Here is a 26637-nt window from a genome sequence, read left to right on the forward strand (position 1 = left end):
TACAGGTTTATATCAAGGTGTAATGGACATAATGATTATTTCTTGCACCGCAAATCACGGCCTTTTATCCAGATAGCATCGATACGTTGCGTGGGCGGAACTTAAATTTATTTAGTAGGCCTACGCTCTGCTGACTCACAAGTTCAAATACCTTGTTATATTACCTTTTATCCCGCGTTGACCAAAACAATAGATATGATATGCAGACAAGATTTGTTTCAATAAATTGATGCAATTTTAATTACATTTCATTTTATTTTAAAACAAAAGGGCTATTTTTTTGTTTCCTGTTGAGGCTGATTATGTCGTTTTTGGCGTTTATTTGCTGGATAAGCTGCGTTAGTTTTGCATGAACAGCCGAACAATCAAACTTAAACACACAAAAAGAAGTGCCAAACCCTGTATAATGTTATTTTGTACGTTTAGGATAAGTCTGATATAATAAATAGTAATCGGTGATACACATATTGCCAATTTTTATTGTTATTCTAAACATAATAACGCTGTTTGTCTTTGACTGGATAGCGTATCTTCTAAATTATTAAAATGATGTGTTACAATACGACTAGCCCACCGTGCTTACTTATTTTCTTTAATTGTAAATAAACAACATACATTCCTCAGCTACCGTGGCTTCAGTGTTACGTCACGTGTGCTAGTGATAACTTTGAGCATAGGCCTACTGCTCTATTTTTACCTTTTACGGAATCACGGTAAAACATCGAGAAAAAATGCAAAGTATGTCAAGCTACGATCCTCAGTATACCGTCTAATCAAGAACTGTGTAAATTTTATAAACTGCTTGTACAGCATCCCAGTGAAATCCCCTTTTTCTTTTGAAATCACAGGATCATCTCGACTTTACTTTGAGTTTGTTTGCAGTTGACCATCATATGCAGAAAGCTGGGTTCATTTTGATGAACTTAATCTAACAATTAACTCCTCTCTTCTATTTCAAATGAGTCAACAAATTTGGTTTTGGCTTGTCTAGTATTTGTTCCATAGCTGGCTGTAAGACGTAAAGAGTGCAAGTTTTGCTTATTGTGCTACTACAACAAGTCTACTACTACTACTACTACTACTACTACTACTACTACTACTTGTTTTTATCTTTTTTGGAGCTTTTGAATAGTATTTTATGTTAGAATTTGAGTTCTTATGCAGTTTTTTTCAACCACTGTGCCGCGGCACACTAGTGTGCCGTGTGAGATCGTCAGGTGTGCCGTGTGAAATTATCCAATTTCACGTAATTGGTCTAAAAAAAATCGAAAACTCTCAAAACATCTGAAAACTCTCAAGGAGAAGATGTCATTTTATTTCTCTTCAGCCTCTACTGATAGCCTTGACTTGTCTAAGGACCCATACAGCTCAGCAGTTTTTGGAAAGAACATGACTTTGCAGGAGCAGGAGGAACTAACTGAACTGAGACAAAATCGTGGTCTGAAGCTAAGCTTTGCTGATCTACCCTTGGACAGTTTTTGGTTGACTGCTGCCAAGGAGTTCCCCATTCTGGCAAACACAGCTATTGTGACATTGCTCCCATTTTCTACGACATATCTGTGTGAGGTGAGCTTTTCGAGCCTGACTGCAATCAAAACTAAAAACAGCGAGGGATTGAAAGCTGTTGAGGAAGAGCTTCGTGTGTGTCTTTCTTCAATTCCTGCCAGGATATCAGCTCTTTGTTTATCAAACAGGCACAAGTTTCACACTGAAGTTGACATTTTGTACATGTAACTCTTCATATTTCTCAGTTTAGAACAGTGAAATCTTTCCCAAATTTAACACCCGTCGAAAATCGCAATCACAACAGCTTCGCGTTTGTCTTCTGCAATTTCTGCCCGAATATCAACTTTGTGATCATCCAAACAGGCCCAGATATCGCACTGACAAAAACTAAAAGTTAATGAATTGTTGTTGTGTTGTTTATTTTATTGTATCATTATAAAATTTTGTTTAGTGTTCTGTCAGATTATTTTAATGCACAAAGTGTTCCGTGGCTCAAAAAAGGTTGAAAAACACTGTTCTTATGTTTATATTTTAACCGCTTTTTAACAAAGTTAAATTTTCGTATTGTAGCTGCAAAATTATGCTGGCTTCTCAAATAACACTTGTTTTAAGCTAAGAACAGCCACCAACTGAGCAACGTCTTCGTTCCTACTTCATTTGGAAGGAAAAATTTGGACACGCGATCTCCCAAGCAAAGTAGCCTAATACAGTAGAATTCGCCTAGAACGGCTTCGTTTATAACGTCAATTCGCCTATTACGTCACATTTCGCTCGGTCCCGGCAGAATTCCTATCTTTTACGTACATTGTAGTTCGGCTACAACAGCATCGCCTATTACGTCAATTCGCATGTAACAGCACCCTTTATTGGTTCCCAGACGTCTTTTGTTCGTTTATAACGTCACTTTAAGCCATCACCTTCACCACGAACGGTCAGTCTTCCAATCCAGTTAGCGCTGCTGCTTGCAAAATGTCTTCCCTTTATTTTGTTACGTCGTTCGCAGCAGGGACTTTAATTAACTGAATTAACTTTTTTCCCGCATGAAAAACTATCATGTGTAAAAAGCAGCTCTACAGCTGACCTTTAAACAGTAAGTTACTGTATAAACTAGAAGCCGCAGTGTTATACAGTACAGTTGTCGAAAGAGATCTCTGAAGCAAAATTTCTTTGTTTACTGTATTTTCTGGGTGACTTTTGTCAGTTTGGTGGTACATAGTAAACCTGACTGGATTATACACCTCTTTCTTTAATCAAACGACAGTTTTGGAATAGCTTGCGGTAGTTCGTTTATAACGACAATTCGGCTATAACGTCAGTTTTTGTAATCCCCTAGAGGTGCCGTTATAGGCGAATTCTACTGTAAATACAGTATTTGCTGAATTTTTCCTGTATTAAAATACATAAAAGTTCAAATTTTCTTTCCCTACGCCTTTATTCAATTTGAAAAACTTTTCCAACAATAGGAACAGTTCTGCATAGCCTATAAATCTTTTTCTTTCTAATCAGCTGTTGAGAATATTGTTTTCTTTTTAAGATAAAATATTGTTCATAAACAGTTGTCAAGATGAAACACATTCGCTAGGCTGCATAATTTTTGACGTCATTTTTAGCCTGAAGTGACTTGAAATGAAATCAAGACTTATCCAAAGATTAAAACTCTGTTTTGAAGAAGAACGTCAGCTTTAAAATAAATCTTTTTAAACTCAACTGTCGTAGAATTCTTCTCGGTTTAACATGGTCGAATGTAAAACGAAAATCTTCAAAAATAATTACCACGGCCAAAGAAGTCACAAAGCAAAGCAAATTTCCATTCTCCTGTCTCAACCTTTGTCTTTTAAAGGCAACTTTTTCATCGCCAATTATTTCTTACAACGTTTAATTTGACGAAGCTTCGGTGGCCTTCATACTTTATTTCTAAACTTAATAGTCGATTAATATTTGCAAGATTAAACTGATTTTAACATTTGTTTGACGTTCCAATCATAAAATTTTTCAAATTTGTGAGCTACTATGGAAAATTGACTTTTACGGCTGTCCTCAAACTTAAATATCACAAAATATGTAAACGTGGAATGCAGTCGAAAATAAAATGTATTTGATGTGATGCACAAATTAAGGTTACAAAGCAAAATCCAGTATCACAAATGGAGTAAACTCGTAGTTTCGAAGTCTTCAGTTACGCAAGAGAGTTGGCATAGTCATCAGCTGAAAAACAAAAGTTTTGAGTTAAGTAGCCTACCGGTAGTCTATCTTCGGTGTGTTGATTGATTCATTGTGACGGAGTTGAAAGATTTATGTAGAGTTGCTTATAAGTCAGTTAAGCAATTATCGCTATATTAATTCCTCTATGGCTATTCTTACGAAACACATGGATTATAAACGGGACTCGAGAGCTACCCACCATGTTTGGTGTAGTACATTACAGATCTACCATTGCTTTGTCTGAGATAACAATCATGACAAAAATAAGAACTTACGGATGTGGCAATTTCTGACTCTCACAGCTCGACCAGAGTAATTAAGAATGCAAATAGCATGGTTGTTTTCAAAGTTTGACTCCGATATAATCTTCAATGGATTTAAGCTCATCTGAAAACAAAGGCAAGGTTAGTATTTGCCACGAATAACGTTCTACATTTCTGTACTACAGCGGCGGATCCAGGAGCGGGGCGATATCACCCCTTCAAAAATATAAAAAAGTAACTTTATTTATAATGTTTTTACAATGTCGGATTAATGTAGACCTACGCATCATTGCGTTTTGGTGAAATCACCCCTTTTCCATACAGCTACCTGCTTGATCCGCCCCTGATAACACAGCAACTGTCAATGCGAACAAATGCTGGTGTCTTTGATGATATGTGCAGTACAGAAGTTGCAGTAGCCAAGTCACTACTATAGTGTAACTTTTTTATATTTTTTATAATAATTTTCACTTTGTTTTTGTATTGCTACATGCACTTGAGAGGTTACTGACATTTTTTATCGATTTATTTTTACTGTGTTTTTGTTTAAATTAAAATACGGTAAAATACCTTCCGGTTGCTCACTTTTACATCTAATAAAACTTCATTTGGCACTTGAGCTCTTTAGTCTATTTGATAGATTATAAGATGTCATTGAATGAAATGTTATAGGATCTTTAACTGTAGATCGACACTCCAAACGTTTCAAACGCTTAATGGTAGCTTAACATCTCCAAACGTTATATCAAGAGCGGAGAAACTAAACATAAAATTATACTGCACTTATAGCGATTCTAAGGCACAGGATTAGGAAACTATAGTAGCGGGTATTTACTTCAGCTTACTCTAAGAATATAGCGCCCGGGTGGCACATCTGTAATGTCAATCCATTGGCAATCTATAGTTGATCTGAAAAAGAGGAAGGTTGTGAGTTTGATTTGTGAACTTGTTTTCGAGAAATCACATACAGTTTGCCATATTTTCCTACCATTGTCAGTTTACCAAGATTATGCTGTTAGGCCTACTGAAACTCTTTGGAGCCTCTTGTCGTGTCATCAATCTTTAAGAGGAAGCTCTAGCTTTGATGAGCAGTGTTACAGCCTTCCTTGGTGTGTTTGTATGGAGGACAAACTCCCGGCTGTGATAGACCTCCCCGATTGGTTAAGCGCCCGACTTTGCTCAAGACGAAACCGAAAGATCAAGCAAAGCGAGCATTTTTCGGGATGTCCGCTTGAGCATGACAGTTTAAAGACTGCTCTCCATCCAGCAACAGTGCAGCTCTAAGTGGATGGGAATAGTTTAAAGGCAACAACATTTCGACAATTGGAAACTTCACTCTGCCAATCTGTGTAACCGGCCCTGCTTAAGTGGTTTAAAGCTTCTGCAAGCATGTGAAACTTTCAGGAATACCCTTTAAGAGACTTTCTACCCTGCATCTTATACAAAGCATAAACAAATCATCAGTACAGACCTCTATTAAAGAATGCAGCAGGCAACACCATTTTGTTGCGCAGCTATCATCGTATGTATAGCCATGGTACGAGAGTTTCTCAAAAAATAACTTTCACTTACGTAGTGTCAGCTCAAGAAAGGGTCAAGGCAGTTTGAAATTCTTAGGCCCAAAAATATAGAATGATTTACCTTCAGAAATAGCTGGAGCTACGAGTATTAAAACTTTCACAAAAAAACTAAAAATTTATTATATGAATGAACTTGGTCCGTGACTGTTTTTATTGTCACAACCTTGACGATTATTTCGGATTGAACATTGTTAGTACTATACGTATAGGCTTACTACTCACGAACTTGTGCTACGTACTAGCTTACTTATTAACGACTGCAATCTTATTAACTGTATAGCCTACTCAAGTCGGCCTATAAACTGACTGATTTTGTTAAAGCATGAATTTATAAAGATAGGCCTACTTTTAGTGTTTTTGCTTCGTCCTTTATGCTAGCAGTTAACAGTTGTTGTTTTAGCATAGGTGTTTTTTTTTTCTTCTCATACTAACTTACTTTTGTAGGACATGATATTTTTGATCTTACAATAAAACCACAGGAATCTACTTTTTTGTTTACATTTTTGCGGTTCCATGTTCCATGTGTAGTTCGTCCAGTGTGCCGCACTTATTCCAAGATCTTCAACGTTGTTCAGAAGCTGTCGTGCGGCGGGTACAAATGGGCGTCTTGATTTCAGTCGCTGCTGTTCTCCAGGTAGGCGCTGGAATGTACTGTGGAGGAGGTGGTCGGGGTCCAGTGCGCGACGAGCAAGGGAAATCATGGCTCCTTTACGGCGAAGCTCGGCAGGTTGGATGCCTGCAAGGATGGGAAGGCAGTCCGTTGGAGTGGGACGCAGGCATCCAGTCACAGTGCGTAGTGCGTCATTGATGGCCGTGTCAATGTGGCGAGTGTGAGAGCTGCAGCACCACACTGGTGCGCAGTACTCAGCGGTAAAATGGACGAGGGCCAAGGTAGCTGTGTGAAGGGTTTTCGTATCAGCTCCCCAGCCGGAACCCGCCAGTCGCCTCAAAAGTGCAACGCGCGCAGATAGTTTTTTGCGCAGTGACTCCAGGTGTCGTCGGTACGTGAGTGACCTGTCCAGGGTTACGCCGAGGTAGGTGGGTTCGGCGCAGTAGGGCAGGTGTTCGTCATTGGTGGTAATGTTGATCTCACGTTTTGCTTCCTTGTTGTTTAGATAGAAGGCCGTCGACACTGTCTTTGCCTTTCTAAGCTGTAGCTTCCATTTCTGGAGATATGTTGATATAGTTGACATGTCCTGGCTTAGGTTCTTCTCCATTGACTGCCAATCTCCGGCTGGATGCAGGACAGCCAGATCGTCTGCGTAAGCATACTTCCTGGAGATGGTGTCAGGCAGGTCATAGATGTAAGTGTTAAAGAGGAGGGGAGCTAGGACAGAGTCCTGTGTGACGCCGTTCCTGAGTCGACGTAGTCTACTTCGTCGGCCTCTACCGGTGGAAAGGGTAAAGCTGCGGTTTTGCACAAGTTCCATAATCATATGGACCATGTGCCTGTCAGGAAGGAGACGGAGTAGTTTGCAGGTAAGACCGCTGTGCCATACAGTGTCGTAGGCAGCCGTGAGATCGATAAACACGGCGCCAGCCTTCTTTTTTGCCGAAAAGCTGTCCTCGATGTCTTGGGTCATCAGAGTGACCTGGTCTACGGTTGATCTTCCGTGGCGAAAGCCGGCTTGTTCCCAAGGGAGCTGAGGGTCTATTATCGGTTCGACACGGGCGTAGATAAGTCTCTCGAGTATCTTGAAGGGGACACAGAGCAGAGAGATGGGGCGGTAGCTCTTCGGATCCCCTGGGAGCTTCTTCGGCTTTGGGACTGCAACCACTAGGGCTCTTCTCCAGATTCTTGGGATGCGCAGGTGACGCAAGCAGCAGGAAAGGAAGTCTTTTAATCAAACTGAAACTTTTTAAACTTTTTAACAAAACTGAATAAAACCACTTCAAGAAAACGCGACTCAACAGTTACCGGTATATATCCGTGCAGCCGACCGAGATGCCTTGTTTCTTTCTTGTCGGTTCTCGCGTGCAGCGAAATGTAGGCGTTGCTGGCCGTTCACAGCTGCTGTCGCCCAAGCAGAAGCTTGCTTTGTGACCTTCGGCAGCTCGTTCGAATGTTGTCGATGACAAAATGTCATAATGCGCAAATTCCGCCATGCTGTGAAAATGCCTGCATAACCAAAAAAGTTAATAAACCTACAACTTAATAACACTGAAGAAACTCCAACAAACTCTTTCTACGTGATATAAGTTGTAGCAGATCCACATACCTAAAATTGTTTTGTGCTTGTCGACTGAAATTAGTTTTAATCTTGAGCATTAAATTTACTTCTTTACAGTATAGTAGCCATTGCTTCTGTAGCTTAGCTTAAAAAGTTACAATTTTTTTGGTTACAAAACTAGAACAAATGGTCAGAACAAGAAATATTCTCATGCTAACAAACAGGCAATATAGTCTCCAACCAGCTGTCGTGATGTGAAGTTGATTCTTTAGTCAGGAATATGTTGTTGTAGGCATAGAAAGTTTGTTGTCATGATAATCTTACCCATGACATTCATGCCATATCCATTGTTGAGGATTTAGTTTAGGCCTGTAAGTGGCAGTGCCCCGGTTCCATGCACTCAAAGTAAAACGAAGAAGTTTTCTGGTGGAGTTTCTATTTGTTATTTTGTACGCTGATGGGGCCAGGCAATTTTCACTTGCTGCAATATATTATGCAAAACAATTAGAAACTTCGGTATATACTGTTAGCAAACTCTACTGTGATTCTCTTGAGCAATCGATGAGCCAGTGCAGCGATTTCAGATTCGGAAAATATTAAAAGGTTTTGCGATACACAGCAAGTCGTTCTCCAGAAGGCAAAATCCGTTATAGACGTTGAATCAATGTAAAAATAACAAATTTTACTGTCTGGGTCAATATGGTTGGAGAGACTGGGGTTAGTTGGAAAGTTTAAAAGTAGTTAGTTGAAGTTAGTTCGTTTAAAATTTTGAAACATTAGTGAACATTGTGTTGGCATATATTAAAGTCAAGTGTGTAAAAATGGTCTTTTCCACAATACTTTCTATCGAATATTATTGGTAGAATGGACAACACTGTAGTCAATTGCTGGTGTCTGTGTTTTATTACAAGCATTTTTTCTTACAATTGCAGGGCAGGTGATTTATTGTACAACAATTCTAAAATGAATTTTTAAACTCAATAATACAAATATCGCAGTGATATTGTTCAGTAAGCGAAAGCCTAACACTACGCAAATGATATTTAATTTAAAGTCGATATTAAACTTACGAAATGAAATTTACCTGCACATTCCAGCTCATGCAGTTGTTTGATTTGAAGTTCAACAGAACTTTGCAGAGTTTTGGCGTCCGGTTGAAGGTCAGGCAAAGCTGTTTTCGAAAATAAACAAGACCTCTGTTGTTTGGCTAATACTTCTTATTCAAATCGGAAAATATCCATATCCCTTATCCCTATCAATATTTCTTTGCTGTGTTGGACCAACAGGCTAATTAAAAGCTTTAAATTTCTGGATCTAGCTGCTTGCAAAACAGATATTTCATATTAAATTTTGTTATCGATTATTTGATTATCATTTTTATTTATTGTGTAGTTGGCTATTTTACCCAGCCTAAAAGCAACGAAATCAGTCCTTTTTAAAACCGATTTAACGTCTACAAATGCTGATTCAATGCAATAAAGAACTGATTTACTGAATAAGAAGTAACAGCGTTACCTTGAGTGCACACAACTCCAACATATCGATTCTTGGAGCGAATTTGGTATCCACAGTTCAACGCTTGTTCTCCGTTATAAAGTTTGTATCTGCATTCATCCAGAGATTCTTCATCCCCTCGACAGCGCAGTTGAGTGGCAGCTAACGACAGGTGTTGACTACTGTTTGTCACGTATCGTAGATTCTGAGTTGGTTTATAGCAAATTACTTGTATTGTTTTGAGAAAGGAGTTGATCAAACTAAGGGAACCTACAAATTCTATTTGAGTAAGAACCTCCTGATGATTTCAATACGGATGAAACAGATGTTAAGGTGTTTAGTGAACAGTAACTGCACTTGATGTAAATTCTCAAAAGATGTGAGTAGTATAGTATTATTCCATTGTGTTATTAAAAGGAAGGTGTTTTTGTCTGTGTTTAAAAACACTTTACATTTAATTAAAACCAACTTACTTTGTATGCTCTGTAAGCGTATCCTAGCCCCATCTGCCTGCATGCTACATTTGCTTCTCTAAGGCTCCAATAATCACTGCAAATGCTTCCCCACGATCCACCGCTTCCAAATTGAACAACCACTCTACCACTGTTTTTTCGCAATCTATCCAGTAATTTAATCTGTCAAGTTAATAAAAAAAAGCATCACTGGTGAATGAAACTGGTAACACGTTTGTTAAATTATCCTTGTGAAACTGTGTACACTTGCATTCTAATCCGTGACGCACAGATTATTTGTAGGCTACAATGCAATGAAAGCATACAAGATGAAGAAAAAACCCAAATTGAAGTGTATGCCTAATTGCATAATTACTTTGTTGCGATGGCCTTTATTAGGAACGTGGCACGACACAGAAGCAATTTGTTTTTTCGAGCAGCCAGCTCCTTTGTAATCAAACCTTGATAGTGAATTCGAGCGGCATTCTTTTAGATTTTTTTCATTTCCAACACAAACGACTTTAGTTAGCAGCCTCCATCCGTGGTCTAAAATAAAACATAAATTCAGAGGTAAAAACTTGACGTTTTGTATTTGAAAAAGTGAGAAACTGTCTCAAGTGACTAACTGAAGGCATCTAAGTTTACGCTGAGAGCAAAAATGAGCTACACTGAGAACCTTACGCGAAGGAAATGATAAAAGCACTTGTGATCTGCTGAAGCTCTCCCAAGAAATTAACAAAAACACTGCTAATTAACGCAATTAGCAAAATTAATACATCTTTGCTAAGTTAGCTATAATTTATGTATTTTACATGCTTTTACCTTGGATTTCATATTTTGTTTGTCATGCGTGAGATTTCAAGTTTTTAGCTTAAAAACTCAAAACGATCAAGCCCGGATAAATCACATCTGTATTATCCAGGGCCGTAACATTCGCAACATGCAACTCTTGAAATTTATTGATTGTTTTTTTTTTTTTACTGAGCCAGTAATTTCACGGGTCTAGACCAACCAGCATGTATAAAAGTAAGCCATGATTTTTCTCATTATTCAATTTCAATAAAAACTAACACGACTTTGCCTTACTTTGTCCAAATTTAGTATCCATGTAGAAATTTTTTGCTGTTCCAAATCCCAACTGGCGACATGCGACATTGGCAGATTTGATGTTCCACGAGTTTGCACAAACGCCTCCCCATCTTCCACTTCTAAGAACTTGTACCTGGCCCTCTCCTGGTAATGCACCTCCGCGCAAACGAATCCCGTTTGCAACATCATGTGACGCTGATGTAACTAGCTAGAAAGATAACCTTTCATTGTTTATGAGCTTTTGTGAAAACCCTATACTTATACAGTAGGTCTAACTATTTTATCACTTGCTTGAGAAATATTTTGTAGGTTATGAAACTAATCATTTAATATTTTATTTTTTGTGCTATTGTAGGCAATACTCAACTATATAAAACATGAGTGAGATACTTTAATTAACTTTATCATTTTTTCTATCCCAACCTTTTCTTTTGGTGGCGCACAAGCCAGAGCGACAGGGCTTCCAGAGGGACAAAATTCGCTAAGTGTTGCATTCTCTCGCACAACATGATAGCGGCACTGCGTCAATTGCGAGTCTGATTCGTCACATGTCACCTTCTGAATTCGAATCGATGCACCGGCGTTTGGTTGTCCTCTAAAACATAAGTTGGATGGTAAATGGTATATGATAATGACTTAAAAAGAGCACACTAAAGTATTTGGACATAATAGTTCCCTTAATGGATGATTGGTCAGTTTGTTTAATTCATCATTATCTTTTAACCAACCCCTTTGTAATGACAAATTATGCAAATAATTTTGCATAGCTTGTCACAATTATGCAAAGTCGTTATGTAGTGGATGGAATAATCCCCTGGCAGCTACGTTTCAACAATTGGAAAGTTTACTCTGACAATCTCGGTAACCGGCCCTGCGTCAAAAGCCTCTGCGTCAAAGCATGCGAAACTATCAGGAATAACCTATATCAAAGACTTTGTCAGTCCGAGGATAAACCAAACCAAATTTGCTTTACTTTATATCACAGTATTCAATTTAAAAAATGATACACAAAATGTTACTGATTAAAATGATGTTGTTGAAACACATCTTATCACATCTTTCACTTCCAAAGAATAGTAATATGCACGCTGCTGCGTTGCAGTAGCCTATATATGTTTACGTTCTCAGTTATAGTCAAGCATTTAGAAGAGTGCAAGTAGAATATTCCAATACGATTCAAACCTTTAATCGTGCATAGCTTTTTATTGTTGGTGTGGTGTGCGCTTGAGCAACGCATTTGTTGGTGTATTGTTGGTGTTTTTTATTGTTGGTGTGGTGTGCGCTTGAGCAACGCATTTCAGGACTGCTCTCCATTCAACGGCACCTAGTGAATGGAATAATTCCACGGCAACAACACTTCAACAATCGGAAACTTCACTGCCAATCTGGGTAACCGGCCCTGTGTCAAGAGCCTCTACAAGTATGCAAAACTACCAGAAATAACCCATCAAGGCTTTGTTAGTCCGAGGATAAAGATTTAAAGCTAACCAACTCTAGAATGACGAGCATATACGATGTAGCCTATGTTTCAAATTTAAATATAATTTTATTTTCAGTTTATCGTAGCCTACTGTGCATATTAAAACTTAACTTTTGAGAATAAGGCTGGGGCTGGGGGCATTACAATCATGTTGTTACTTTTACGCATTAACTTTTTCTTGGCTTTACCTGTAGCCTATGTGATTGTGTGTTTTATTTTATTCGATAAACTCAGCTAATTTGTTAGACATTGAATTTCGATAACTCAGCTTTGACAATAACCTTAAAATAAACAAATAAAACCTAACAACCAGACGACATTTAGCATTATAACATGAAAATAAACTAAAAATTAGAAACGTTTTTGGCCATACTCAATACTCATGTTAGCCCTTTTCAAGTAACCAACTGACTGATCTTCATAAACCTTGAAATTAAACGTCAAAAGTTCAACCACTATTTGAACGATTAGGCTAATGAAGAAAACATTTTTGAAGGTTCAACTCAAAAATAACTTTAAAAATGGCATAAAAAGACGACGAATCGAGCGAATTAAACGATGGCCGATGTGACGAACAGTAGACTACCTAACGTACACAAAAGCATTTTGCCAAGACAAACAAAATGTGACCAATTGACTAATGTAGCCTACGGTTAAACAAAAAATATTCGACAAATAAGTTACATTGTATATCATCTGCATATTTTAGTAACAAGTCCTACTTGACATCAAGGTCATTCGGGTAAATGCTGTCAGCAAATCCAAGCTGTCCACATGCCACATAAGATTCGCTTCTACCCCATTCAGAATCACAAAATCGAAGCCATTTCCCCTTCAACTGGATTTCCAATATTCCATTGGTTTTGAGCATCTCATTTTTATTTTTGCTGATAGATACAAGTCTTAATATGCTGCCAGTTACCTGAAAGAACGAAAAAAAAATTAATTTTTGTCCCTTACTCCATTTATTGAAAGCGTTTTGGTTCCAACTACGTAGGCCTAACTCTGGTTTGGCTGCTAATCGATAGCTACCGCTCACTCTTTGCCAAGTGCGTTTATATTTGCTGAAGATTTAACAGGATATAGAAAAAAGAAAATTAGGTTTCAGGTTTAATTTGTATGATAGGCTTCTTGTAGTACGTATGAAGGTTTCTATTTCTTATCACTTATTTTAATCTGTACAATTGTGTTCAAACATAAAATATTTGTTTCTAACACTAAATAAGAAATCTATATACACTTCTACAAAAAAAAACGCAGATAAAACTAAGTTTTGCTTATTTTTGTAACAATTTAAAGATGTGTTTGTTTCGCGCACTCCTATGCTACGACTTTAGTGTGGTTGAAAGCAGAAATCAAGTTTGAAAGGTCCTTTTTTCAATTCAAGGAGTGAGTATTTTTGTCCAAAAGGATGTTTACATTTTACGCTCTTGCAATCGTGGGCTACAACCGAATATACGCAAGCTTTCTATGAGGATTTATACATAGCCTATAAACAGAACCTGTATCTTACCTGACCAGAATTTTTTTGACTGGAGCCGTGTGAAATTGACAAGAGTATGATGATGAGAGCAAAACCACTGCAGTGGTACAGCCAAAGCATTGTTTTTTTTAAGCAGATGCTACTGTCTGTAGCCTATACAGTACACGCAGCTGCAAGCTGTGATTTACAGTAGACTATTGTAAACTGTAGAATCTAAAGTGATTAGCCTACTCTCCTTCAAAATATGCTTTGCTTCTACGATTTAGGAGTAAGCTAAGAAAGTGTTCACCCTCATTAAACCAGCTATGGGGCTAGATGGGCACATAGTGCACGTTTTGCTCAAGGTCAAAGCAAACACACCGTTTTTAAAGTTTTATGACGACATTTGTGTTTTCAGCAGCTTTTTGTGACTTATCGAAGACAACATCCCTAGCAAAGCCTGATTTCAGCACAGCCCGATCCAAAACTAATGCCGTTTAAACTAGAAATTCTGGTTTTAATTCTGAAAGTGAGATTTACTATTCACTCTATCCATCAGCTAATTTTTGTATATGTTTTCGACTTCGACAACTAACTTTTAGTTGCTTTCTTGTCTTGGAAATGTGACTGATTTACGCTGGAATGGCTAGGCCTCATATTCAACGACTTGAAAAGTATAAAGTGCAGTTTTAAATCATGCATTCAATGCAACTCAACACTATGAAAACAATGCTATGCAACTTAATTTCAAATTAATTTTATCAAAGAAACATAAGCTTTAAAAATCTTGTTTTATTTAGTATTACCGGTACATCACAAACATAAAAATAGTCTTTAAATTTTTAAATCAATAAAGATGATTTTTTTCAACGTTAGGAGGGTTGAATGAAACTACTTGTTTTCTAACTCTACACTACATTTATGACATGCAGAAAACTTCTACAGCCTACCTACTGTAGTAGTAACCCTCCTTGCTTTCGACTAAGTCTCAATTCAACCTTACACTTCAAAAACATCTTTATAGATTGTTCTAACACATTTCTTTTGTTAACTACGTTCTGAGCTGGTTAGGTAGCTGCTGGCAATTTGGAATTGAGGAAACTCTCTTGATATTAAACCATCCAGAAACTTATTTATATGTTTTATTTCTATGAGCGCTCACTGGCTATGCCTCGCGGGTTATGAAGCTTTTAAAGTTAAATGCAAGTCATCATCAACAATATTGTTATATAAGGTGATAAGAACGAGGCTCAACCATTAAAGCAACATGGCACCGAATGAGGGAATATAAGCATTTAAAATTATAATGTAAAAGCATAGCAAAGCATCAAAGTCAAATTTGTTGACAACCTAACAAAAGCGGTACGTGCAGCTACGTATGTCTGTTTTCTAAGCATGTTCCAGTTTTTGTCTCAGAGTTTATATCAAAGATTATATGCATTGATAAACATATTGTTAGTGAAAACAAATTATTGTCTGGGGCCAGGGTTTCTGACCAGGGGTGCTTGCACCATTACGAAATTTCAGATGTGTTCCTACAAGCTGCGTTGATGGGGAGTCATTATGATCAGTGCTGTACTCGTAAAAAAAGCACAGGGTATACTGTCAGATTTGCCAAAATGATAAATAATACACAACTTGCAAAATATTAATCTTTATTCTACCATAACATGAATTATCAACATCAAAATTGGACGAGAGGTAGGCCTACAAAATTGTTTATTTTTTTATGAATACATTCCAAACAGCCTTCCGAGAGGAATCTACATCTTTATCTTCTTTACAAATTTGGGATCTAGCATTCTTAGCTGATCGGTGGTTTAGCAGCCAGGATCTTACATATTTTTAGCGGTAAATTGAGCCACAGGTGGTCCATTGAAATTTATAAATATCAAACAACTCACATTAGCAATGAGCAAAGATGCTCTTAAACCTGTGATAATATTGTTCATTAAACTGAAACCACGTTCACATTCTGCTGTCATACAAGGTAAAGTTGAAATAGCTGTCAAGAGTGACTTCAAAATATTGGGCACAATTTCAACTTTTTTACTAAAGTCTCTTAATCCTTGGATTGACTGTATTTGACTTTCATCAATGTCAAAGCGTTTACAAATTCTTCTCACCTCTGCTTCTCCATGACGTAAATTTCCTGCTATCATTTTTTCAGGTTGCAAGTTAGCAGTATCAACCAGTAGCTGACCATTGTCAGTGTCGGCATTAGTGCAAAGTCTCATTTGCATTCTGCTAACAATGCTCTGAATGAATTGATTCGCGTTAATTGGCACCATTTTAGAATTCTGTATCAGAGGAATATTTCTGAACATTAAATTATCCTTCGCTGCTAAAGCCAATTGTGTTTTTTCTTCCGGATTTTTCTTGAAACTCTCAATAATTCGTATTGTCCTTTTTATTAAAAATTCAGCTCTAGGTAAAGTTGTCCTTCAAGACTGAAGTTCAATGGATAACATGGATAATTCTTGCAGAACATCATACATTAGGAATCAGTAAGGACAGCATAGGCACTCTCTTTGGAAAACCAGAGGGTATACTATATTAGTTGCTCGAAAAAGCAGAGAGTATAGCCTACTGCGTATACCGCCGTATACCCTCGAATACAGCACTGATTATGATTAGTTAAAAGATGGCATTAAACACTGTGACTTGGTTAATGAGGTTTTAAACTACTGTACATGCTGGATTGAGGGTGATTAATACTTTTGAGCTATTTTTAGAAAGGGATGCGTGAAACAGTCGGTGATTTTAAAACGGTACCAACATGGAAAGAGGTTAAGAACCACTGGTCTAGAAAGGCAGTCTTTTTCAGTTTGGGACACTGCACTGCACCGCCAATGCTGGTAAAATTTAAGAGCTCAGCATGCACTTTATAAAAGGCCACAAAAGCTATGATACATAGGCTACGACAACAACAACTAATGTTTCAACTATGTACAAATTATCGACTCGATTGAGACTGCATTGACATACTTTATTTCTTCTTATAACTTACTTAAAAATGCTTTTTAGATTTAAAAATGATTTTGATAAAATTTGTCAAACTCAAAGGATTTGGTATCTTGGTAGTATTTGTGTTTAGCAAGATGTGATGATTCTGATGAGTTAGTCTATATATAGCCTAATCAATGATGAGTTTGCTGTTTAGAAGCTTCAAGTGTATTTCAAAACGGGAGATGCATTTTCATAGGATTGAGGTAGCATAGTCATCAGCTGAAACAGTACAGATGTTGTTTTTTTTAATTATACTTTTTTCATGGTTAATTAAAATAAACGATGATACATTTGTGTAGTAATCGTCTTTTTAAAACTACGAGCCCTTGGAAGGCCTTAAAGTTTGGACTCAGATGGCTAAGCGCCCCACTTCGTGTACGAAACAATCTGCAAGATCAACCCGCGCTGATTCAGCTTTTGGGATGTGTACTTGAGCAATGTATTTCAAGGACTGCTCTCCATTCACAGGAACCTGAATTGCAAATTCAAGCAAAAATACGCGGAAATCTTTAGGCTTCAACAACAAGTGGAAAACTTCACCTTGCCAATCTCGATGACCGGACATGCGCCAGTGGTCAAGCCTCTACCTACAAGTACGCGAAACTGCAAGGACTAAGCTCTCAAAGAAGCTTTCATATAGTCCGCGGACAGAGATTTAGATTTCCACAATCAATCACACAACCCCAGGGCTGGGAACCATCGATAGCTATGTGCTTACTTGAATGACAATTTCTAGTCGATACGCTTGTTCCAGTGTAGATGAGCTCGCATATCACAATATTGTTCATGAAGTCCGTTTCTGCGACTGTTTCCAACGGATTTAAATTTACCTGATAAAAACACCGTCGTGATAAGCATTCATAAAAATACTTTATGCATTGTAGCTTAGCTTGATCTAACAAAAATGGCAAAATCTAGTCTAAAAAATCAAGCACATTTATAAAGAAAATATACTTTTTAATCTTACTACACTACATCAAATACAAAAAAGCAAAGCTTTCTGATTAAGATCTTACTCAAGAGCAAATTTGTGATAGATATGTATGTGTGTATAAACCTTAAGACGTAAGTTATTTATTCCTTCAAAACGTTTTTTTTTGTGAGACTGGTCATTTTCTCAAAAGTCGTTCTCAAAATTGTTTGTAGGCTACATTGGCAAAAATATAAATAAGTGTAAAACATCATTTAATTCGTAACACAATTTTTCAATTAAGGGAAAGATAGTGTGATGTCATGTCCAAAGTCATTGGCTTCTGGGTAAACAAGCAGCACTTTACTGATCGAAGATTAAAGTGATGTTAATGTATAGTTTGAACTACTTGCACAATTCACCTCAAAATAGTATCGCCCAGGTTTGACAGCCGTAATATCGATCCATTGACAGTCGAAGTTTGAACTGCACAAAAAAAATCGTTTAAAGTTGAAACAATAAAAAGTTGGAACACTGTGGTTGTCATAGCAAACATTCCTTTTTGTGATAAACTTGTTTTTGTTTTGAAGTGACACATCGAGTGCAGACATTAGAACCTGAAGGTGGCATTTATCGTGTTTGCATCTGCGCATGACCTCCGGTGAAATAAATAAGCAGACTATGCGGTGCTGTTTCTTCGTTAGAAATTAGTCTTCTTTAAAAGTGGCATAACCGGTTAAAAAACTTAGTTTTCACATTGCAGCCTCTTACTATTCTTACAAGTAGATATCAGCACATCCAACTGACAAGCCTTGATCATGGGTGGCAGCGTTTTCGCAGCGATACTTGCGCAGTTGACTATTTTCACATCTCACATCTTCTAAGCAAAAACTTGCTTTTTGACCATATGCAACAGGTTGTAGTGTATCAGTCGACAGCAAGTTGTAATGGGCAAAGTTCTCTACGCTGTGGTAGTGTCTGTGGTAGAGTGTATAAAATTTCATTTTTCTGCAATTACTTCACGTAGGCTATGTACTTTATAACAAAGCAGTAACAAATTCTAAATAGCTTTTTCCATAAAATACATCATCATCTTAACAAGGTTGTAGTAGATCCGTCTGATTTAAGGTAAAGAATTGATTTACTGCAAATTCTATAACACTATCTATCGACTGTATTCGCTCCTGCTACTCATTCGATTAAGCCAGCATTGTAAACGAAGAAACAATAAGATCGTTGAACAATGGTTCAATCCTCAGAGTGCGCACTTGAGTAACGCACTTCAAGGACAATTTGCTTTGTTAAACCAGATGACCGAACCTGCGCCGGTGCTTTAAAGCGTTCATACTTTACAAGTATGCTAAACTGTAAGGATAGAGCTTCCAAAGTGGCTTCCTCAATTCGAAGATGAAGATTTTCACAAACAAACTATCTAACCATTCTCAGAATGTTACAAACTTTTGTAAATGTTTAGCTTACTGGTGACATCGATGCCAAATCCAGTCATTTGGGTCAAGCTTTGGGCCGTATTCAGTCGTCCCCCTGTTCCACGCCGAAACGGTGAAACGAAGAAGCTGTATGGTGGAGTTCCGGTTTAGATTCAACGATGTTGGGGCGAGGCAGTCTTGACTCGCTTCACAAACAAATGAAATAATTACAGTAGAAATTTAAAATTTTCTAGGTTCCAAGAAATGGAAAGAAAACAATATGTGTTTAAAAACATACGATTTTTTTTCAATTCATTTTTGTGCTGATGTTTCTTTACTGATTGATTGATGATTCAATAAGAGGTGTCGTAATAAGTCAACGTTTCTGTAGCGCCTGCGGCTTTTTCTTATGTAAAAATGAAACACAATTGTTGGAAGTTTTACTAATGTCTTTACTTAATGTTGGAAGTTTTTACGTAATTTAACGTCGAAATTATCCGCTCACACATCTTTTGACCAACTTTTAAAATAATGTGTGTTTCATTTTTTCTTGCCTTCAACTGCACTGCAGTATATAACTTTGTAAATTTTATGTTGTATGTTATTCGCTCTGAAGAAGCGTATTCTTATGGTGTGCGAAATGTAAGTGAAGTAATATATAAACTTGTTTGTTGTTGCTATTACTTTCACTTTCATCAGATGAATGTTGCAACAAGTGCTAGAAACGACATTAATTAATAAGGTGATTGTTTGCTGTAACCTACCAGCACATTCGAGCTTATGGAGTGGCATAGGGTCAAGTACGAACGACTTTGCAAGTTCTGCAACGTCCAACTGAAGATCGGGCAACTCTGCACAAAATAAAACAACAAGTATTTATTACTCGCTGCAATGTTTGATATGTTTTGTAGAATGACACGTTCAACTGATAGACAGTTGAAAAGTTACCGCTGATGGTAGCCTAGCCGTTGTAGCAAAGTAATCGTTCAACTCATTTTTTCTTGAAACCCTGTATTGTTATTTGCAATCCGTAAAGTAAACTCAGTAAAAAAATTGTATTGGTTTACTTCGTTTGCATACGACACTTGCGTAACGTTTTCTATTTTTGCACTCGAACGCATTTCCATCAGCTAACTTGTATTGACACTCTTCAAGCGATTCCTCGTAACCACGACATTGAACATCTAAGACCCCCAGATATAAATGTAGTTTACTTTGCGAAAAGTCTGCGGTGTCCTGAAAATGAACAGGTTTTTTAATTTTTGCTTTGTAGGAGTCCATATAAAAGAATGTAAAATGCAACATAGAAAAACAATGCAAAGGATATCTGACTTTGCAAATTTAAAATAATTTATGTTACACAATGACAACTTATCTTTGTAGGATTAATCTTGTTGGGCGGATAGACCTTTCCGGTCACGTCTAAGCTATGTACTCCACTAGCAGAACACAACCTTGTTCAGAGTAGTTAACCATAAACAGACATAACTCAGCAACAACGCATTATTTAACTTTATAAAAACAAACGTTTTCGGCTATGCATCTAGCCCTTATCAAGCCTTTAAAAGAAAAATAGGCTAATTTTACATCAAATACGAAGTACTAGAAAGCATACAGCACAGCTACAAAAATATAGTCTAATCTAAAAATTGTAAAACTGCTTTGCCTAATTGCTCACATACAAAAAGATAAAAACTTTTTAACATTTTTTAAACAGGAAGGGGTAAATAACATGATTGAAAGAGCTTTTTCATTGGTAATATTGCTCGTTATGCATTTGTATATGTTTGTATCAGGTGGCATATGCTTGATAGTTGATGCCATGTGATGCTCATATTAATTTTTTTTTTCTCTTTTAGTGCGTAAGAAGTAGCCTACAGGGCGGCGAAAATAAAACAATACGTAAATAAACGGCTGATTTGCTGTTTGGGTAACGTATAATAACAACTCTTTGATTAGTTACTTGTAAAGCTTCTGAGGCAAAGCCGAGGCCCATCTGCCTACAAACGACGGCTGCTTCTTTCATGCTCCAGTGGTCACCGCAAATACTGCTCCAAGTGGTCATTTTTCCAAGCTGCACTACTACTCTGCCAGAGTCTTCACTTTTCCCGTCAAGAAGATCAATCTGTAAACATTTACAGATTATTTGTGTTTTATTCGGTAATCTTGCTGAATTACAGTATATGCTGCGTAGCCGAGTAGCGAGAACGTCTGCGTCTGCGTTGCGTTCGAAAGGACGTGGGTTCAACCCCGCTCCAGAGCACGCGACTGTGTCTCGGCGAAGACACTTAATGGCATGCCAAAATAAAGAAAGCAGCTGACTCAGAGAAATATGTCTCATTGCTGCTTCCTGTTGTCTATTGTGTCCCATCTGTAATCGCAGTGTAGCTACTGTACGTTGTCGCAATGGGCGCAAAATAAAGCTCGTTTATTATTATTATATGCAGGTGAGTAGCTGATCAAGTTTTTTTTCCTTTGAATGTCAATTTCCTCTTTTATGTGATGATATTGCATTCAGAGGAATTATTATGTAAATAATGCAGTCTTTAATTCCTAAAAAATACTCCTCATTCACTATCCTAACAAATATTATATCAATTGACGCTGTTTAGTTTTTCAAAGCTTTGTTTAACTCTGCTTCTGCTTTGCACCGTAGTAAAATCACATAGGATCGATGTTTCATAAATAAAAAAATAAAAAAATGATCAATTGGTCAAATGTGTAAGCTGATTCATTATGCGGAAAGTCTGTGACTCCAAATCTTACCTTTTTACGAAATTGTTTGTTCGGCACAAAACAAGAAACCGACATCCATTTTGTTTGAGAACATTCTGTTTCAACGAAGTAAACTGGTCTTTCCTCATGTGGGCATTCATCAAGGCTCTTTTCAGTTCCCTGACACTTTAAATTGGCCAACGCAATACGGTTCAAATGGTGCCCTGAAAGTACATGTAGAGTGTAGACTAACAAGCAAACATTCTAACATGTTAATGCCTTGAAATACTCTACCAGCTCTTTGCTCACCTCTGCCAAATCGAGTATCGATATAAAAGTTCTTCGCAGTTCCGAATCCCAATTGGCGGCATGCAACATTTGCGGAATTAAGATTCCATAAACTCGCACAGACGCCCAACCATCTTCCGTTCCGTAGGACTTCTATTCGACCTTCTCCCGGCAAAGCACCTCCTCGTAGACGGATTTTATGCTCAACATCGACCAACTTTGGAGAAGCATTCTGAAAAGTTAAAGACTTGTGTCATGATTGTCATAAAGACAAATTTGCGATAAAAAAAAGATTAGACGATGCAAGCTATGCCAAATCCAGGCCCGTAGCCAGACATTTTTAAGGGGGGGGGGGTTATCAAATCCAAAAATATGGACCTTTTGATAACACTTTCTTCTTTGAGTGTCTCCAAGCAAGCAATCAAAACATAGGAAGTGGCAGTACATAATATATAGACCAACAAACAAAATAAACTTCAAATTGTCAACATTACAAAAACGAAATAAATAGGCTACAAACAATTTTCACATTCACAATAGCACATCTACAGGGGCGCCGGAAGCGGGGGGCAGATGCCCTTTTAAGGTCATGTAAGCTACTGCACAGTGCACATTTTGCAATATAACAATTTCTGCTATTCGCTTTTAGCCTAAATTGTCTACGATATGAGAGGTTCTGAATCAGGGATCCGCAAATAGTGGGTTGCGACCCAAATTTGGATCGCGAGACCATCCACAATGGGTCGCAAAAGGGTTTAAACTTACTATAAATATAACTTGTATGTCAAAAATAAATACAATCATATACTCTTTGACGTACTGAACTACTGAGTTTCGTCTTTCCACCTAAAACATCGGGAAGCTGATCGTGAGCTACATGTTCAGAACAATGGAAAACTTCTGTCTTTTTGCCCCGAACCAAAATATCTTGGGGTGACACTAGACAGATCGCTCACATACCGCCACCATTTAGTGTCACTGCGCGAGAAACTGACATCCTGCGCTGCGCTACTCAAGCGCCTGGGAGGCTCCAGCTGGGAGGCGAGAGCTGACACTTTGCGTATAGCAGCCTTAGCCCTTGTCCACTCTTCATCAGAGTAGCCTACTGTGCACCTGTTTGGTGCCGCAGTGCTCACTGCCACAACATCGACATAGCCATAAACAGCGCCCTGCGCACAGTGACCGGATGCCTGCGTCCCACACCATTGGACAACCTCCCCATTCTCACTGGCATCCAACCCGCTAATCTTCGTCGTGAAGAAGCCACTTTGTCACTCAGTCGAGGGCACTGGAACCTAACCATCTTCTCCACCACAAGATCTCTACTCTCCAAACGAGCACCTCCGTCGACTGAAATCAAGACACCCATTCGTGCCAGCCACTCAACTTCTGATCAACGAAGCTGATGAACAAAACATCTCTGTGGCTACTTGGGCAGACCATCTATTGAATTCTGAACGGAAGTCAAGTACCGTAGCCTACTACCAGACGCCATTCGTTCATTTCCTACGCCGACACATGCTCCATAGGCCTGACACTACAAAGACAGGCATGGGTGCGCTTCAACAGTCTTCGTACGGACGTCAGGCTTTTCCGCTCAACCATGCACCAAAGGTGAATGGCCTCTTCCTCCTCCTGTCAATGTGGTGCCGAGGAACAGACCGCAGACCACATCATCAATGACTGTAGAATGGAGTGGAAGGTCTGCGCGTCTTGGATGATGAAACCAAAAACTGGCTGACTGGCTGTTCTCTAATAGCCTTCCAGTGTAGTTCTGGAACATCGTGAATCTGGGGTGGTAAAGGAGTAGATCCTCGGCCCCAGAGGCTTACACGACGACGACCACAGTTAGTAGGTCCACTCGCTTATTAAGCCCAATTTGGTTCATTCCTGAATTACTGAAAGTATAGGAGTGATAGAAAATTCCCCCCCGCTCAATAAGCCCAAAATTTTCCGGTCCCGATGTTGGCTTAATAAGTGGGGACAACCGCATTGAAATTGATATTAAATTGCAAAAGATTTTGCGCAAAATTGTATGCTTCTGAAACCTTTGGGCCTCGAAGATTTCGAACGATTGTCTTTTGGGTCGCGCCAACAAGTATTTACGGACCCCTGTTCTAAACAAGCAACAATATATTAACATGTTTATTCACAGCTATCTGGAATGTTTCAGCTGATCATAGGTAGCTGATCCTGTGATCGTATGTACACTACACCTTCTCCAAAATGTGGACCTTTTCGGCTCAAAGGGGGGTTCCCGGGAACCCCGAGAACCCCCCTGGCTACGGGCCTGCCAAATCTATTTGTCTTAAAACATTTAACATTGGAACGGCATACTTCTTTCATAGTTGGAATGCAATTCAACTCAACAGGAAATCCCGATTCACAATTTGCGTTGTTTGTAACTCTTTGATACACGCATTGAGACAATCGAGATTCGTGTCCTATGCAGTTCACGGTCTTAATGCTAATTCCTTGACTATTCTGATGCATCGGCTGCCTGCAGCAATAATAAAAGACATATCCTACCAAGGTAGCGAAAGTCAATACAGTAGATCAATAGTTTAATTTTGAAACTTTTGACCAAAAACTTAGTATTATTAAAAGCGTAACAAACACATTATGTCGCATTAATTTACAAAAATACTTTGCTCGCAGCACAATTTTACTTCTGACACAACTCCAAACTAACTCAATGGCGCCATCACAGCGATAACTAATTGAATGGTTTGGTTTTTGAAAACTTTAAATTGGCATAAATAGTCATTCTAGCATAGATTTTCCATCGTAATATGAACAATAAATAACTCGATAATAACTACCATCAGAACACACATAGCCTAATTCAATTGATATTCTGTCCAATCTCAATTATAAAAGACTTTTCAGTAAAAAATCAGCACACGAGCAAAACCACAGCATAAAAAAGAACAATGAAATACAAAATAACCAAATTGTAAATAAATCTAAAAACCTTTCCACTGACATCGTCATTCCAAATGTGCCAGAAAACCCAAGTTGTCCACACGCTACGTAAGACTCGGTTCTGCCCCATTCTGAATCACAAAACTTATACCATTTTCCATTCGATTCGAATTCCAATAAGCCGCTAGCTTGGATGGAAGTTCCATCAATTTTACGATTGGACACTGATCTCAATTGAATCGTGTCCAACTAAAAAATGTGTTTCGGTAAAGCAAATCACAACTGTGTAAAAATTGCTTTGAGCAGCCTGCTACTTACTTATTTATTACAACATCTTATACAGGAAAAACATTTTACTCGTAGCTAATTTTTAAGTTTGTAGGCTACCACCAATCAACTCTTCATTAATTTTATAGTGTGAATAAACTAAACAAAAGTACAGTACTCCCCTTTCTTCCAGAAAAGGTTAAGATGGTTTGATAGGCTACCACATTACAAATTTCCCACTTTTAAAATAGGCAACAGCTTTTACTTTGGAAGACTCAAAAATGCTTTAAAATTATAAAATTTTAGCCTAAAAGTTCAAGCAAAATTTTTTAAACGTTATTAGTGTAACAAAAGCTGTCTGCTTTACATCGTTGTAACGTCGCCACCTACACACAGCATTGTTCCAACTCAAAGCAAGGGTTTTTTAAATCCACAAATAACAAACTTGTTTTGAATTGAAACAAATACCTTTTTTTTACCTTGAATGAAACACTAATTTGACTCAGACACAATTGCAGAAGTAGTAGGGAAGCAATGACTCGACCTTTCGACATATTAGTCCACTTGCAGCGTATTAACGTTAAAGCAACCAAGTTGGAAAGGTATTTACAACCAAGCGATTTCCAGCTAGAAAAATCAGTTCTTCTTTGTACTAATTCAACGTTTAAAGACGTTGCAAACAAACTGCTGCAATATGAAAACACATAAAGATTTCTTGCTTTAGAAATAACATACTACATAGCCCACAGCTTATCTTTTGTTTAAATTTGTGATCAGAGAAGGATAGTTTATGCCAATGCCAGGACGTGCCTCTGCCTTTCTAAGTTATTGCAAACAAATTTTATTTGAGAGAAATGAAATTGAATGGATGCCGAACAAAATAGCTACAATGATATTAAACGTCAAAACAAAGTTTTGTTTTGTGTGAGAAATTTTCAAATATTTTCGTTTCAAACACTCAACTAATGCCTCCACTTTAACTAGTTGCTTTAAGTCTTCTTTGCAGTCGTGATTAAGCTCTATGACCTGTTTAAGAGGCACTGAACAGACCAGATTCCTACTTTCTCCAATTGCTATAATAGTTTTTAATACCGTGAAGATATCAATACATGGCTGATAGTTCATAATTAGAGTTTATAATTTTGTCTAAACAAATGTATTATTGCATCTCTAAACTAATTTCATGCGTGTTGACTTCTTCCAAATTAAAAAAGCTTGACTTTCCTTGAAAGATTTTTTATCTAATGCAGGCTTTGCTTCATAGGAAACGTCCAATTTGTATGATTAATTTTTGCGATCAAATTACATTTCTTGTTCTGAACAGCATGAGTTATGATGACAATTTCAAGTTGTTTAATTAACTTCAGCAACTACGCCTACCCAACTTCCTGGGTAGA

The 26637-nt window shown here is 37.8% G+C and overlaps 1 protein-coding gene across 1 annotated transcript; it reads right to left on the bottom strand.

Annotated features, from left to right (window-relative positions):
• Nucleotides 1-3579: 3579 nt before the first annotated feature.
• Nucleotides 3580-25891, bottom strand: LOC145786177 (scavenger receptor cysteine-rich domain-containing protein DMBT1-like). The gene is made up of 25 exons (XM_082597822.1): nucleotides 25720-25891; nucleotides 25035-25222; nucleotides 24386-24548; nucleotides 22070-22280; nucleotides 21812-21984; nucleotides 21009-21170; nucleotides 20113-20281; nucleotides 19810-19896; nucleotides 19098-19251; nucleotides 18399-18596; nucleotides 18041-18104; nucleotides 17427-17538; nucleotides 16906-16927; nucleotides 12960-13301; nucleotides 11181-11352; nucleotides 10755-10965; nucleotides 10045-10214; nucleotides 9690-9851; nucleotides 9238-9421; nucleotides 8807-8893; nucleotides 8047-8203; nucleotides 7470-7670; nucleotides 4817-4880; nucleotides 3984-4095; nucleotides 3580-3711 (listed from the first exon to the last, which is right to left on the bottom strand). The coding sequence occupies exons 1-25, from the start codon at nucleotides 25792-25794 to the stop codon at nucleotides 3683-3685; spliced, it is 3669 nt and encodes a 1222-aa protein (XP_082453948.1). The 5' UTR covers nucleotides 25795-25891; the 3' UTR covers nucleotides 3580-3682.
• Nucleotides 25892-26637: the final 746 nt, after the last annotated feature.

The sequence above is a fragment of the Aplidium turbinatum genome, chromosome 17 (assembly GCF_918807975.1).
Source record: "Aplidium turbinatum chromosome 17, kaAplTurb1.1, whole genome shotgun sequence".
Taxonomy (NCBI): domain Eukaryota; kingdom Metazoa; phylum Chordata; class Ascidiacea; order Aplousobranchia; family Polyclinidae; genus Aplidium; species Aplidium turbinatum.